This window comes from Dermacentor variabilis, unplaced genomic scaffold, assembly GCF_050947875.1.
Source record: "Dermacentor variabilis isolate Ectoservices unplaced genomic scaffold, ASM5094787v1 scaffold_22, whole genome shotgun sequence".
NCBI classification, from domain to species: Eukaryota; Metazoa; Arthropoda; class Arachnida; order Ixodida; family Ixodidae; genus Dermacentor; species Dermacentor variabilis.
This window is the reverse complement of record NW_027460390.1, coordinates 893,263-908,630: the sequence shown is the minus strand read 5'-3', so window position 1 is coordinate 908,630 and position 15,368 is coordinate 893,263. Positions and strand designations below refer to the sequence as shown.

Below are 15,368 nucleotides of genomic sequence, written 5' to 3'. Positions count from 1 at the left end.
GCGAATGCAAAGCCCCGGAGGAACTGAATCTGCCGGGCCTCTTGTGAAGGCAGCCTGCTCTACCACGCTATAGCTGCCATCATCGCCATCACTATCTGATGCAAGCACGTTTGCAACAATAGACTTATCGGTTAGAAGCACTTAGTTTCCAAATCTAAAGCCATGCGCTTTCTTTTCACCTGCAATGTCATGCATTGCCAGCAATCAGTAGGCGGATCAGCCATCTTCCATTTCGGCTGCAAGTCAAACGAGGCTAAGAAACCATGTGACCAGGAACGATTTTAACGCAACCAACAAAGACGAATGTGAGCAATTAGGCTGTTTACAGAACTGTGCTCAATGAGGAGCCACCGAGCAATCTGGGAGCAGGGCAGTTGTTGCGGTCCATTCGTGTTTTGGAGAGTGGTGCGGGGTAGAGCTATGGGCGCAGCCCATTCGTATTCGGAGGGGGTAGAAGGGCGACGGGAGAGAGGCACACGGAGAAGGCTTGAAAATGAACGCCTAGCGGCTGTTGGGGCAGCAGGCCATCATGCAGCGGCTCGAATTTCTCGTTTTCTTTTTGTTCTTTTCAAGAACTATGCATTTCACTACCTTTCGGCACGGACACCCAGCAGCCAGACTACATTGTTATAAGTGATAATGCAGCATTGGGGTATTGTAGTAAGCGGGTTATTTCGCCATGGAAAAAATACAAATGTTGAAGGTGCAGCAGCTTCTTATTGTTATAACCAATATATTGTTAAAACAAGTATCCTTGTAAGAGGGTTTGACTGTATTAAAATGTGCCCACAAATACAATATTGATGTGGTAGGTACTGGTGTTGCACCTTGGAGGTACTTTTAGGTCACGTAGTGTCATGATGTCCGATTAAAGGATAGTATTCCTGCAAGGATGGAAGCTTGGGTATGTTGGTGATAGTTCACGGCGATATTTTGCACAGAGCATAAATGGTTTTAGGAAAATAAGTAAAAAGGAGAAAGAGTGTTGACTTCAAACTGATTTGTTATTTTGAGAGAAGCAGGACATATTCACGGATGTCTAAGAAAAATGAAACCAATGATAACGGAGACAAGCCAAATTCCTTATAAGTACACGCCCACAATTGCCCCACAACTCGGTCAGGTAATCACGCTTAAGTCATGATAATGCGATAAAAGGAGGGGTACACACGCAGCAGCCACCGATCTTACAAATTACTTCTGCTTCTGTTATTTCACTGGTTAACTGGTACCTGTGTACTGCCAGTACAACACACTGATCAAGAAGGGAGATGCCGCCACAATCGTGACAGTGAATGCAGAGATGGCCCCGCACCCCATTATGCACATCATTTCATTCAGCGGTCTTTCTCCTCTGTACTTTTTTTTTCCTAAAGCTAATCATGCTCTGCGCAAAACACCGCCATAATATTCCTGGTCTGCACAGGCACATGGCAGCTATCAATGGCTGACCGAGCCAGATAGGTGCCCTCAAAGACATTCCAGTTCTGTTGCTGCGGACTCAAGTTTTGAATCCATGGGTGTAGACATGGGTGTAGTGTGTTTGCATGTTTTTACAGTATGTTGTGACCCCCGCCATTTATGTAATGGGGCTTCACGAATCAACATAAATTGGAGTGCCTGATCTTCTGCATTCGAGGTCGCCTGTGCGGTGGTTCAAAAAATTAAACACTGCAGAAAAAGCAGATTAAGAATTTAGCTCTTTATTGGGCGATCTTGTGCCCAGAAACACAGGCAACACTCAAATCACAGCAATAGCAGTGAGCACATTCATTTATTGTGAAATGTAAATGGACGGACCAAGTCCATCTGCATATTTATACACAGTTCACTTCACATTCCAGAGTAATCGCTGGTGCTCGGATAAGTCGAAGTACAATACTATTTGTGCTGTTTGTCCCCGTAACCAGATTAGACAAAACTCTTTGGGTATAACATTGCAGGCCACTATAAATTATTTCAGGTGCATGTAGGCAGGTCATACACCGAGCTACAAGCAATAACAGTGTATTAAAAGCAGGCACCAGCCAAAGAAAATACAATGTATGCATGTCAATAAAAACAAACATTAAAAATTTTACAAACAGAGTGCTTTGACACAAAATTTCAGTTATATTCTACAACAAGAAAAAAAATATGAAATATGAGGAGAAAAGACACGAGGATGACACTGGGCACTCCCAGTTGTTGTGAATAATTTTCTGAGATCCATTAACAGCACACACTAAACAAACTGCAGTTATATAAGCCCTTCATCTTCACCGATTTCAATGACTGCATGACACTCATTTCAAATGTCTTGGACTCACCATGTGCAGCTGCATACATAGCTTCAGTGTCAGGAGTACGGCCTATGAATGCTGTGCAACGAGAGAAAAAGAAATTCACCATTAAACATCAGCCCAGGAGGGGCCCAGCAATGTGAACTCATAAAACAAGAAATGTTTCACAAAATTAACTGCGCAATTTTGATTCTACAGTGAAGTAGAGCTCCGTAAAAAATTCACTGATGATTACAATACTCCCTAATGCGATATTGGAGTGCAGCTCTATACATGTTTTCATTTCGCGATATATTAGCTGGCGTTGCAAACAGAGGAAAGTGTGGCACAACTGCCTCGCTGATCGGGCGATCGCAAGGAGCAGCTCACGGGTGATGCGTGGTCGCAATTCACAGCAGGTGCCGCGGACAGACCTCCCAGACAGTGCGCACTACTCTGGTGCAATCTTGAGCCATCGTCGCCTCAGCGCACATCTTGCACAACGCTACACTTTTCTTCTCACATTTCCACCATACCCTCCTCCTCCACTTTCCTCCTCGCACTCACTGCTTTTTTTCATTGCCTGCTGCGCTCAGCATTCACTCTTTCATCCGCTGCACTCATTCGCTTGACTATGTCTATAACGACGACGCTCAACGCAGGAACAGACGTGTAAGAGTTGCATTCTAAAATTCTGAGAAAGTAAAACTCTGTTTATGATGAAGAAAAGCTCTAGTAATAATTGAACTGTCAGTCTGTTTGTAAAACATCCTGATATTTATACTAAACGTTGCGTCAAAAAGTGTTGATAGAAACAGGAATGGGTTGACGTGAACTCTGGATACAACCAGACTGTTCGGGCAAAGCGCAGGGCATAATTATATGTGCTGTAAGTGATTTTCTTAAACCCCTCAATGTAACTTGGCCTCACACTCCACACTTCCGGGGTATCTGAAGAGACACAATGAGGGTCTGAAACCTTAAGTTCAACTGCACATTCTCCATTGAATTTCTACACATGTTTTCACGTGTTTGAATGGAATGGCTGATAACGCAGAGTGCAATGCCTGCAGTGTTGAGGAGACTATAGAAGATCTACTGCGCTACTGTCCATCTTTTGAATGGACATGACCTCTGCACCACTCTAAATCAGTTAGATAGAAAACCATTCACCTTGAACAAGATCTTGGGGCCATAGCTTCACATATCGCAGCTACAAAAGGCCACAAAAGCACTGCTGCGATACTTGGAAGCTACCGAATTGAGTCACCGTGTGTGATCCAGACTGAGTGACCGATCGATATCCCTAGCAAGCTTTCTCTTTTTTTGATCTTTCCCAACCCTTTTTCATCTCCCTAGTATAGAGTAGTCTCCCTTTCATTTATCATTTGCTCTCTCTCTCTCTTTCTCTCCACACTAAAATGTTCAAAAGGCCGTTACCCAATGTCTCCCATTGCAGCCAGCCAGCCAGACTGAGTGACCGATCGATATCCCTAGCGAACTTTCTCTTTTTGATCTTTCCCAACCGTTTTCCATCTCCCTAGTATAGAGTAGTCTCCCTTTCATTTATCATTTGCTCTCTCTCTGTTTCTCTCCACACTAAAATGTTCAAAAGGCCATTACCCAATGTCTCCCAGCCCAGCCCAGCCCAGCCCAGCCCAGCTCAGCCCAGCCCAGCCCAGCCAATCAATCAATCAATCAATCAATCAAAAGATGTCATTTCCAATATAATAGTTGGGGGTCACTATTAATACTGATATACATCAAACATTCATGCTTGCTCAGACAAGGGCTCACTTGAGATTGCTGCTGCTAAAACAAACAAATAGCAACACTACCCACAGCTTTTGCGTGCAGTAGTGGCACGCCTTTCTACCTTTTTCTCTTTATAGAGCTTATGAAATCTAATAATTATACAGAAAAGTAATGAAGGATGAAAATGAAGCAATGAAGGATGAAAAGTAATCAGTCCTCCAGTATAGTATGGGACCTATATTGGCACATGTACATGACTACTACATGACAATATCAAGTTTGCCTCATCAAACAGTTGGAGAAAGTACATCTTCCTACGTGGTTTATCTATTTCAACTATGACAAAAGACTAACAGTCGCTTATGGGATCTCACTACAGGAAAAAAATGCGTTTGAGCAAACCTTGTGGCAAAAAAATTAAGTTTGGACCCCAGATAAGTTGACCAGAGTAGTGACGAGGGCTTGTTGATATGGCACCCTGACTTGAGTTTGACTTGAAAATCCCTAGACGAGTAAAACTCATCCTTGGCACAGAAAGGGTCAGGAGGTCAGAATCATCACAACTTGTTTTTCAATATTCATCTATACTTTCTAGGACACAGCTATGACCCTTTCATTGACAAGGCTGATAAAAAAGCACATGACCAGGCAAGTAGATTCATCAAGGGCAACAGCACTTGCCCCAATATTACAGTTCTGGCACAAGATAAGTGTACCACTTGAAAGAAAAAATTGTCATAAACCCAAGTGTAGCACGAAGCTACGTTTGGGTTGACTGAGCTACACTTGATTTGCCTTATTCTTTGTACCAACTACTGTGGACTTGCCAAGACACATAACATATCCGAATCCCTGAAAGCCCTAGCTCAAAGTGTCTGGCCTTAAGTGACAGGCAAGCTGAATTCAGCACATGGGTTCAAGAGAACTCGCAGAGCTTTGCTGAACTTGTTGCACAAAACAGGGCTGCACGCCATTTGTATATTATATATATATATATATATGCTACTATGCCTTAAGGCATCCCTCCTCGAGTTACAAAAAATTTGTCTATGCACACGTCATGCCAATCTGACACTACTGAATACACCACTACTGGCAGAAACCGAGATGTCACCTCTGCTTGAACTTCCGCATCACTGACAAAATGTTGCCTTCCCAAAAGTCAAGATGATCTTGTACAGCATGGAGCGAATGATATCCAGAAACCACGAAAGAGTTGAGACATTTTTGAAGTACTAATCTGCATACATTCTATCAGTTGTTCCATAATGAGTGACAGTCAGCCAGATGGTATTCATTGTGCCCATTCATAAACCTGCTGTGAACTGCTTGCACTGCTGCCTAACTACATTATCATTCATAACATCTGGTCACATATTTTGTATCAATGCTGTAGGACAGCTACTGGTGTTAGCTTCTTGGCATGCAAAAACACGATTACACAACGAATCCTCAAGAGGTGAGAGACTGTACCAGAGCAGCCATGTCCTGTTTTACATCACTCAAAGAAATCTGCTTCATCTGCACAGAGCTCACATCATAATATCACAAATACAAGCTCGTCCTCTTAGGAAAACTATCACCATTTTCTGTGCATCCAGAATACTGAAACGGCTCACAAGGCAACATTTGTCAAATACAGTCAAATCTCCTTGCTACGAATGCCACATTAACGAATTTCTCAAATTTACGAATATTTGAAAAATACCCACCAGATTGCCTATATTTCGTATGCAAAATATTTCAAAACTACGAATTTCAATACAGTGCATATTTCAAAATAACACACAGTTTATTTTCCCCTTTATAACCGAGGAACATCAGTATTACAGATTTGGCTAAAAGTAACAGCGCCGCAACTCTTGCGTGAAACAAACCACGAGTGTGGTAGCTATCATCATCACCATGTCGAGTGCCAACTGCTTCACCACAAACTTCACCAAGAACTTCCGGCCAAAGGTTTGGCGATGTTCGTGAGAAATCCAACAATGAATGCAGCTAGCGACTGTGCCAAGAAGAAGCAAAAGCAGTTTTCGCTGCAGGACAAATTGGATGTATTGCAGAAAATCGTCGCAGGGAGAAAGCAAATCGATGTGTGCAGACAGCGTGGCATTGCCCCATCAACTGTCGTGACCATTTTGAAAGACCGTGACAAGATTGTCAAGCTTCACTGGGAATCGCAACTCGCTCTTACGAGGAAATGGCTGCGACTGGGAAACTTTCAAAATGTGGACCAAGCTATTCTCACATGGTTCAAAAATGCCAGACTGTAAAACGTTCCCATCTCTGGCCCGATGCTCCAAGAAAAAGCCCGCAAATTAGCCGATGCACTTGAAATAACTGGGCTTGACGCCAGTGCAGGTTGGCTTTTTCATTTCCGCCAAAGGAATGGAATAACTTGGCAGGTAGTCTCGGGTGAGGGAAAGGCTGCTGACAGAGAAGGCACGGATTTTTGGTGCAATGATCGTTTTCTAGAAGTGGCTGAATAGTACTCTGAAGACGATATTTTCAATGTGGATGAGACCGCATGTTTTTATCAGCTCCTGCCAGACTAGACGATGCACTTCAAAGGGCAGCAGTGCAAAGGAGGGAAGAAGTCGCATTTTCGTGTGACAGTCCTGCTCTGCTGCAGTACAATAGGCACGAAGAAAATTAAGCCACTCGTCATCGACAAGTACGCGAAGCCTCGCTGCATGAAAAATGTCATGTTGTTACCGTACGACTCTGTGCCAATAAACGAGCCTGGATGACCAGACAACTCGTTTCCGAGTGGCTCATCAAACTCGACAACCAAATGAGGAGGAATAAGCAAAAAATCCTATTGGTTGTTAACAACTGCTTTGCTCACATTGTGAATGTTCATTTGACGCACGTTCACTTGGAGTTTCTGTCGCCAAACAACACGTCCTTGCCGCAACCCCCAGACCAGGGCATTATAAAGAGTGTGAAAGCAGAATTACGTAAGCGTCTTGTGTAGCGGTTGATTATCAACCTCTGCCTAAAGCAGCTTACTGCAATCAATATTCGTCAAGCAATGGAAATGCTCACAGGAGCTTGGTGGAACTTGACGGCGTCCACCATCAGCAACTGCTTGCAAAAATTAGGGCTTGTCAAAGCACCTGTGCAGCTTCAAGATGACCTGGAGGTGACTGACAACAACCCAGGAGACCTGTGGACCGAGGTTGCGGAACTACTGCCCGCTGTCTCTTCTTTCGACGATGACTACATGGAGAGTGACAGCACAGCAGTAGCAGCGGCAAACCTGACAAGTGAAGAGATCGTTACCTGCATTCGCAACGTCTCCAGTAACGATGACGACCCGAAGGAAGACGACTGTGAGTCATCAAACACAGAAGATGAGATCATGTCGAACATCGATGTTTTAGTGCACATGAACAACGTCCGCACTTTCATCACTCGGTGCAATGACGTACCCAATAAGGTAGTGCACAAAGTGGAAGATGTAGACGCATTCCTAATCGATCGTGTGTGCTGCACGTGCCAGAAGAAAATCACTGATTTTTTCAAATAAAGCAGCTCTGAAATGAGTGAAACATTTTTATTTGAGAGTATGCTTGTCTGCACACGTGTCTACTACCAAGGTATGTCATTTTCATTTCTAGGTTTGTCCAGTGGCTTATAACCACAAGTTTTTTATTACAACGATATTTGAAAATAATGAACGATTTTCGGTGGTCCCGCGTAATTCGTTATATCAAGATTTGACTGTAAGCTGAGGTTCAGGCAGAGGTGACCCCCTGGTTTCAATCTGTAGCATCAAATTAGCATGATACCAGCATATAAAACTTAGAGCTGTGCTTTGACAAAGACCTACAAAAGGATGGCTCACACCTGCAAAAATAGCCTATGCATCCCTTTATCTAACAACAAATTTTTTTATGATGCGAGTGATCTGAATTTAATCAGAACCTACTTTCTCGACATTTCTCAATTGTATTGTTTCATATAAGTATTTAACTTCTGTATGCTTTCTTTAGCTTCACTGTCTGTTGCCTTCAGAAGGTTCTTGCTAAATATTGAGCCACTCTGCCCCAATTTCTCTCACTCATTACACATTTTGTACATTTCTGGAATGTGTGTGCCGGAAAAAGGAGATATTGTTTGCCAGTAGTAAGCACTTAACTTTAAGCTCCTGCCGTAGTCCTCAAATATTTCTGGTCTGGAAGAAGGACATTGTGGGGAGCCTAAATTCACGTTATAAAGACAGGTTAATGGATGATGACACAATAAAAACATATCCCTGCTGAAACTACATCCAAGTGCTGCAACTCCGCATCATTTTTTTCTTTTTTCAGAAATGCATGGATGACAAAAGTGACACAAGCTCATTGAGTAATGATAATGCACTTAATACATCTGAAGTGACAATCCAGCTTTGATAATCTAAGGAATCAGAAACTTGCATTTGTAGTACATGAAGCCACAACAGAGAGAGCCAGAGCAACAAACTCCAGATCACAAACCCTGGAAATATGATTTCACAAAACTACCCAACTTCCACTCGCATTCAAATCAGCAATCTAGTCAGGCTCAAGGACTTGCTAACGTAAAGCTTCACACTTCAGTACGACTCTCAGGCTGATCCCAAGTGTTGCAAAGACCTGTAACCACTGCATGCTTTCTTGCACTGTCGAAAGCCAGCTGCTGCCTCACACACACACACACACACACACACACACACACACACAAAGTTAGAAAAGATGTGCTAGTGGCACAAAGGCAAGGTATGGCCAAAAATTGCCATGCCAAGGTTAGAAAAGGGCCGTTGCTCACAGTGCAAAGCAGCTGCAACCAAGGACCAGATGGGGGGAGCAGCAGCAGTGCGCAGAGGGCCTGGAAGAGGCTGGGGCAAGTCGTGAAGAGCTGAAGCCAAAGCTCGAACCGCAGCTGCTGCACGAGGTGCACTCCAGTGTTGGGAGCAGTAAAGCACCAGGTGAGCACCACAGGCCAGGCAGAAGTCACTTCCATCAAGTGGATCACGCACGAGGCCCCGCCAGCAAGGCTCATGGACACAGGTCAAACCTGGACCCTCACTCAGCTTACTTGCATCGTCCTGGAAAGAAGTGGCAGTTACTGTAAGCCCCACTTGAGAAATTGGTAAGCCAATAAAACCACTGGTGATAAATGTGTGTATATATAAACAGGATTTGGACAACCTTTCATAAATAAACAAAAAGCTCAAGATAAATTTGCACCAGTACGACATGTTTTATTTTTTTTTTTAGCCAGAATTATTGCCTCGAAAGCTGTTCTTATGTTGTTTTTCTCCATTGCAAAATGTTCTGGAGCACCAACAAATAATCTAACAAGTCACTCCAAGCCTTTTATGACGCACATTCTATATTTATAAATAAAAGCTAAATATATAGATTGCAACTTCAGTGGTCTAATAAGGTGTCAAAAGGACATCCCAAATACCTGTTGAACGAAACTGCCATCATACATGCTTAAGGTATTAAGGTTCACCTGAGTTTAGTGAAAGTTATTGCTGCTTTCCAATGCCAAGTACAAGCCGCTGAACATGTTGCTCATTTCTAAAGAAAAGAGGCAATAGGTGGCAATATAACTTCAAGTTCAGTAACTCCCAAGTGTATCCACATGTTAAAACTGTAATGAAGCAGATGCGCTTCGTGTTTCTGATAGCAGCTTGGAGACGACGACGACGACCCGTGCTGTGATTTGCAGGAGAGCTCGGGCTGTTCACTGCTGCTAGGCTGCTGTTTATCTGCTGCTTCTCACCTTTAATTAAACATCATTACACAACTATAAAAGTTGCTGCCCTTGGCAGCACGAGAAGCTTAATTACAAGCCAAATATGGTTATGCATCCCACTGATGATGTTCATGGACACCAAAAATCCTTCCTTAGACTTCAAATTTTATTATAACAAAAACCACTCCAAAAAATACATCACTTACATAGATGAGCTTTAGCAGCACCGCACACACACTTGTCGCAGCCAACACTTTCACTTAGGCACCCACTGCATTAAACACTTGGTTAAGTGCCCGTATCAAAGGTTTATCTGCACCATATTTTTTTAATGCATTAGCATTACGAGTGTCAAAATGGGGAAAAAAAATCAATGTGTGTGAAATGCGGGAAGCCGGTCAGGTGGTAGAGGTAGAGAGGGGATGGGAGAGCTTAGAAGAGTCAGTGAGTGAGTGAGTGAGTGTGAATTCATATCAAAAAAGCTAATAAACAAACCTCCTTTGATATTATTAATAAAAATCGGGCCTGTCGGTTTCCTGTCTTCTTGTTCATTATATATATATATATATATATATATATATATATATATATATATATATATATATATATATATATATATATATATACACATATACATATACATAATACAACTGATAGCGGTCTGTTCCACACCACTGTCAGTTGCACTTTGCTTATCAAAGAAGCAGGTCATGTCTTGAGTGAGCTTCGGAACAACACTTTGGAATGTGGTGAACACAGTTTAGATCACTGATTCAAGACCTCAAAGGGGTGCAACGTAACGATAAGGCATTTCTCTTGCATTTACCGCTAACTCGGCACTGAACTTTATTTTGACTACCCATCAGCAGTAGCAACCTGTTTCACCACACCTACTGTGTCGAAAACTAGTCATGTTCAGATTGTTGTTGGCCCAAGAAATTCGCCAAAGCCAACTTGTGAAGGAACTACCTCCATGTGCTGCAGCTGTTAAAACTAGGCTAGCACCAGCCCAGTGCAGCTTTGCGATCTGACACTTCCAACATGCTATGCTCAAGATAATTTGTTATCAACTTTATGCACCTCCAAGCTGCAGCCATAATATTTTTGGCCACAAATAAGTCTACAATCATTCCACTATAGCCAGATGGGCTAATGGACATTTAGCCCACTTGATGCACAAAGCCATTGAGAGGATGCCCCTCGCATCAGCAAGGTGTCACTGTGGGCAATAATGGTGCAACAAAGTGAAAGTAACCCCCAAAACTTAAAAGTGATCAGATCAGAACACACCCAGGGTTAGCATGAGTGTTAGGAAGTAGCACATGATAATGGTATGGTCTTATGGCCAAATCCCATTTACACAATTTTTAAAAATCATTACTATATTAGGAATCTTATTCAGTGTTATCGGAATTACAAAGCATTGAGCAGACTAGAAGCTATCGTGGCCAGTATAATCTAATGATTACTTTTGCTTGATTATAGTCCTTTCTTATAAACCCCTAATTATGATCAGCTGATAACGCAGGCAAAGAGACGCTCAGGCCATTGGCAAACTACGAAAAGGAAAAATATTGAAATACAGCAGTTACACTATCCCAGGCTAGATTTTTTCTTGAGAGAAAAATTATAGAGACAGTTTCCCAATGCCTAAATGTAACCACATTATTCTGATAACATCCAACAACACATCTGCACCAGTGAGCCCATATCAAGTAGCTGCAGCATATTTTACTTTAATGTTGACAGTTCATGGCAAGAGTTAGTGCTTCTAATATGTACCCACTCAACCACATGGCATCACTGAAGCACCAGTGCATGCCTTGCCAAGGATCACAGAATTGAAATGACTGAAAATGGCATAAATCATGAGTGAAACATTGGTTTCAACAAAGAAGAAGAAAAATGTATTATAGGTCTGTCTGATTCACATGTAATACCTGAATCAAGCAATGGCACCCTTTGAACCATGGCATTTGTTTCAAAAGGTGCAGGGCTATTTCATGAATTCTGCGTACCCTCACTACTGACAGTGCCCACTTGGTGCAGACGTGCAGGCGTGAAGCAGCAGAACAGCAAAGAAAGCAACACACGGGCGTAAGCGCAACTGAAACTCCGCTTATTCGCTTATGCTGTGTCTACACAATACGGGTTGTGCTTACGCCTCAGAAGCTGACCATACCTGCGGTTGGGACTTCTCAAACTGATGAGGACTGCACACATTAGGCAGACAAAACATCACACCTGCACCTCAGAATTTATTTCGAGGGTCGCATTGTACTTGTAGCACTGAAGTTGAGCTGCACAATTTGCAAACTTCTTGTGCTACACCATGTACTCGTTCACAGTGGAGCAGGCAAATCAAATGGACCTTACATGACAACTCTAGTCTAGAGTTGTCTTTGTGGAGATGGCACTCGGCAGTTCTTTTTTAGACCTTGCCGCAGCATATCACAACATTAACTACAACATTCCATCGGATACTCTGGAAGAAGAAGGCTTAGGCAATGGCTAAAAGACATTTACCTAGAAAATAGTGTTTGTGTTAATGGGAAGGGATTAAGAGCAGAGAGAAAGTTGAGATCTCCAAAGGACTAAAAGAATGGTACCGTTTATCACTTCTGTTGTTTAATATGCACATGGTAAGGATGGAAAGGGCACTAGAAGAAATTAATATTAGGTTTTATCTCTCGCACGAACAGGCAGGCATAATAGTAGAGCAGTAGCTAACAGGTTTGCCTTATGCAGACAACATTGTGTTCTAACAGACAAAGTGATATGCAACATCTGGCTAATATCTGTGGACAGGAAGGCGACAATTAAAGATTGAAATTCAGCATTTAAAAATTCGGTCTTATAGTATTAAAAGAAACAGTGAGCAGACGGTGTCAATACAGGGGCAGGAAATACATCAGGTAAACGAATACAAATATCTTGGTGTATGGATAAACGAGGGCAATAGATATACAGAAACAGGAAAAAAGATATTAATAAAGGGGAAGAGAAATGCAGCCATAATGAAACACAGAGCACTACGGAGATACAATAGGCAAAAGGTGCTATGGGGTATGTGAAAAGGTGTACATTTGGAAATGTGGTTGTTTGCTTAAAGTCAGAGGTACAATCAGGACTCAATGGCAAACAAAGGTCAGCGAGACGCCATTCATTGGGTGCTCACATCAAGACTACAAATGAAGCCGCATAGGGTATGTGATATGATATTGACAAGTTTTAAGTGAGGGAAGCTCAGAGTAAAATTGATTTCAAAGTATAACTGGGGAATATGAAAGAAAATAAAATGGGTCTCGAGAATGTCCAAGTATTTGTACAGAAATAATATGGACTTGTAATGTAGGAAAATAACTAAGAAGTTTACCAGCAAGTAAGCAATCAGTATACTAGTAAGAAATATGGCAACAAAGAATGTTAAACACAAAGTTGGAGAGGCTGAGACAATTTCCTTGGTGGCGGCAATGGAAAAGAAGCTAGCTATGAGTAACTACCTAAGAGGTAAAAATTAAATCAGGAAAGAAACAATTTATAATAGCTCAAACGGAAGCTATTTACTTTTCAAAGCAAGATAAGGATGCCTTAGAATACATACTTATAAATCGAGCTACGCCAAGGAAGAAGCATGTGCTTGTAGCAGTAAAGCTAGGGAAACTATGAAACGTTTTATTAGAATGTGATGATATCTACCCTGCTGCCGGTTTATGCTCCACTGGCCTCCTTGAAGCTTCCCTTGGGTTCAGGGATAGCAGGGGGAAAGTAAACAAGCCAGCAACATAGACTAGTAAAATGTGATTGCAGGTTTGGTGGCAGAAAAGTCGGGAGCCCACAAACAAAGGAGGCATACAAAAACAAAGTTCCGAATATTGGTTGAGAATGTTTGATGCTGGGAATGCTTTATCTGTTAAAAAATTATAGGTAAGGCATTAGGTAAAATAAGAAAAAGAGCTTGGTGGCAAAACCCACCGCTCCATTTCAAAGGGGCACTCGCGGCATCCATCTTGTTGCGACCCCCTCTTCAAAGAATGACGGCTATTGGGGTCTCACAATTAAAGCAACACTAGGGAGAAGTGCTCGATCTCAAATCATTCTTCCAATAGTTCTTTAACGCGCACGTACTCAGTTCAGGAAAACGAAAACAGACAGACACCCAGCACAAACACAAGCGTATGAATTTCCTTTGGTAAGCTCGCGATGTACACAATGGTCTCAATGCGGGACAAGGCATTCCGTAACGCTTCGAGTACTCATTCGGTTCATGCTTTGGTTGTGATGATCCATGCTGCGTGAAGTGCACGTACAGCGGCCGCACTTTGCAAGAATGAAAATCTTCATTTTCTATTCTTTTTACCCTTCCCCCCCACCCCAATCAGTGGCTGGCATTAAATTAGTTTACAATATCGGCCACTCGCTGCGATTAAGTATTGCTACATAAGACGGCCCCAGGAACCGGTCTTTACAACAGCTGAAGCAGGGTGTGAGACCGGGCTAGTTGGTATTCCATGCGGGAGTGACAAGCGCAAGAGCGGTCGCGGGACACTAAAAAGGCAACAAGGACAAGCTCCTTGTCGCCTTTTTATTGTCCCGCGTCCACTCTAGCGCTTGTCACTTCAGCATGGTTTACTACAGCAGTGCCGGATAAATTATGCAATTGGTGTACGTATATTAGAAGTTTCAGACTCGCGTCAATCAAGTGAAAAGGTGGAAGTTGGTAAAAAATCCCTAAGGGCACCCGCTAAGCTTCCAAGCTGAAAGAAAAAGAAAGGCTCGATCTCCCGCGTTAACGCTGCAAACACATCCATAAACGCGCTGGAAAGGCATCGTTTGTAGCAGTTGGTAGGTGCTTTTAATGCGAAATGAGCCTGCTGCGAGCTAACTCCCAAGAACGCCAGACAACTGTTCAAGCACGCAAACCCGCTCGGGGAGGCAGTAGCGAATAGAAGGTCGATTCTCGTGAAAGTCCTACTATGTTTACGTATTCCACTCACCATCGGAAGCTTCTGCGCACCGTAGGTAAACACACACTTCGCACTTGCTAACACGCACTTCGTTTTTCGCGGGCCTGCACGAGCCAAACGTTCACCCAAAACACGGGGCGGTTGCGGATGGCGGCGGAATGAAAGTAATCTCGGAGCGCTGATTGGACAAATGGATTGATACAACTTTAAGCACAGACCTATGGACCTAATAGACATGACATGAATAAGTCGACATTAAGGTGGATAAATTACGTGAGATTCTCCATTGAAAGAGTAATGGATAGTGCCACTAACCGTGCTCTTTTTTTACAAGATTGACGTTTTATGTCACGAGCTCCGAGATTTGATACCCAGCACTGCTTGGTCTCAAAGGCTATAATTCAATATTCTAAAACGATAATACACGACGTATATGGCACCCTACAATTGCTCTCGGCGTATGCATTTAGCAAGAGCATGACTTTTGAGATTAGCTTCATTCTGTTACCTATATTACAGAGAGCTGTCGCTGAGTGTGGATTTGGACACCACCTACGCCTTCACACCTACGCATTACCTGTCCAAAACCCAACGTCTACGCTCACGCATTTGCGTTTGACGAATTCTGGCAGCAAAAGTATGGCCTCTAAGA

General features: G+C 42.8%; 1 protein-coding gene across 1 annotated transcript in view; it reads right to left on the bottom strand.

The window, feature by feature from the left end:
• LOC142568594 (uncharacterized) overlaps positions 1–14,884 on the bottom strand; it is a 203,911-nt gene extending 189,027 nt beyond the window's left edge. The window contains exons 1-3 of the mRNA XM_075678472.1: positions 14,747–14,884; positions 8,811–9,090; positions 2,310–2,360 (exon numbers count right to left, since the gene is read on the bottom strand). Of these exons, the coding sequence (XP_075534587.1) occupies positions 2,310–2,360; positions 8,811–9,090; positions 14,747–14,749 (334 nt within the window). The 5' untranslated portion in view covers positions 14,750–14,884. The remainder of the gene's footprint in view (positions 1–2,309; positions 2,361–8,810; positions 9,091–14,746) is intronic.
• Between the last annotated feature and the right edge of the window lie 484 nt (positions 14,885–15,368).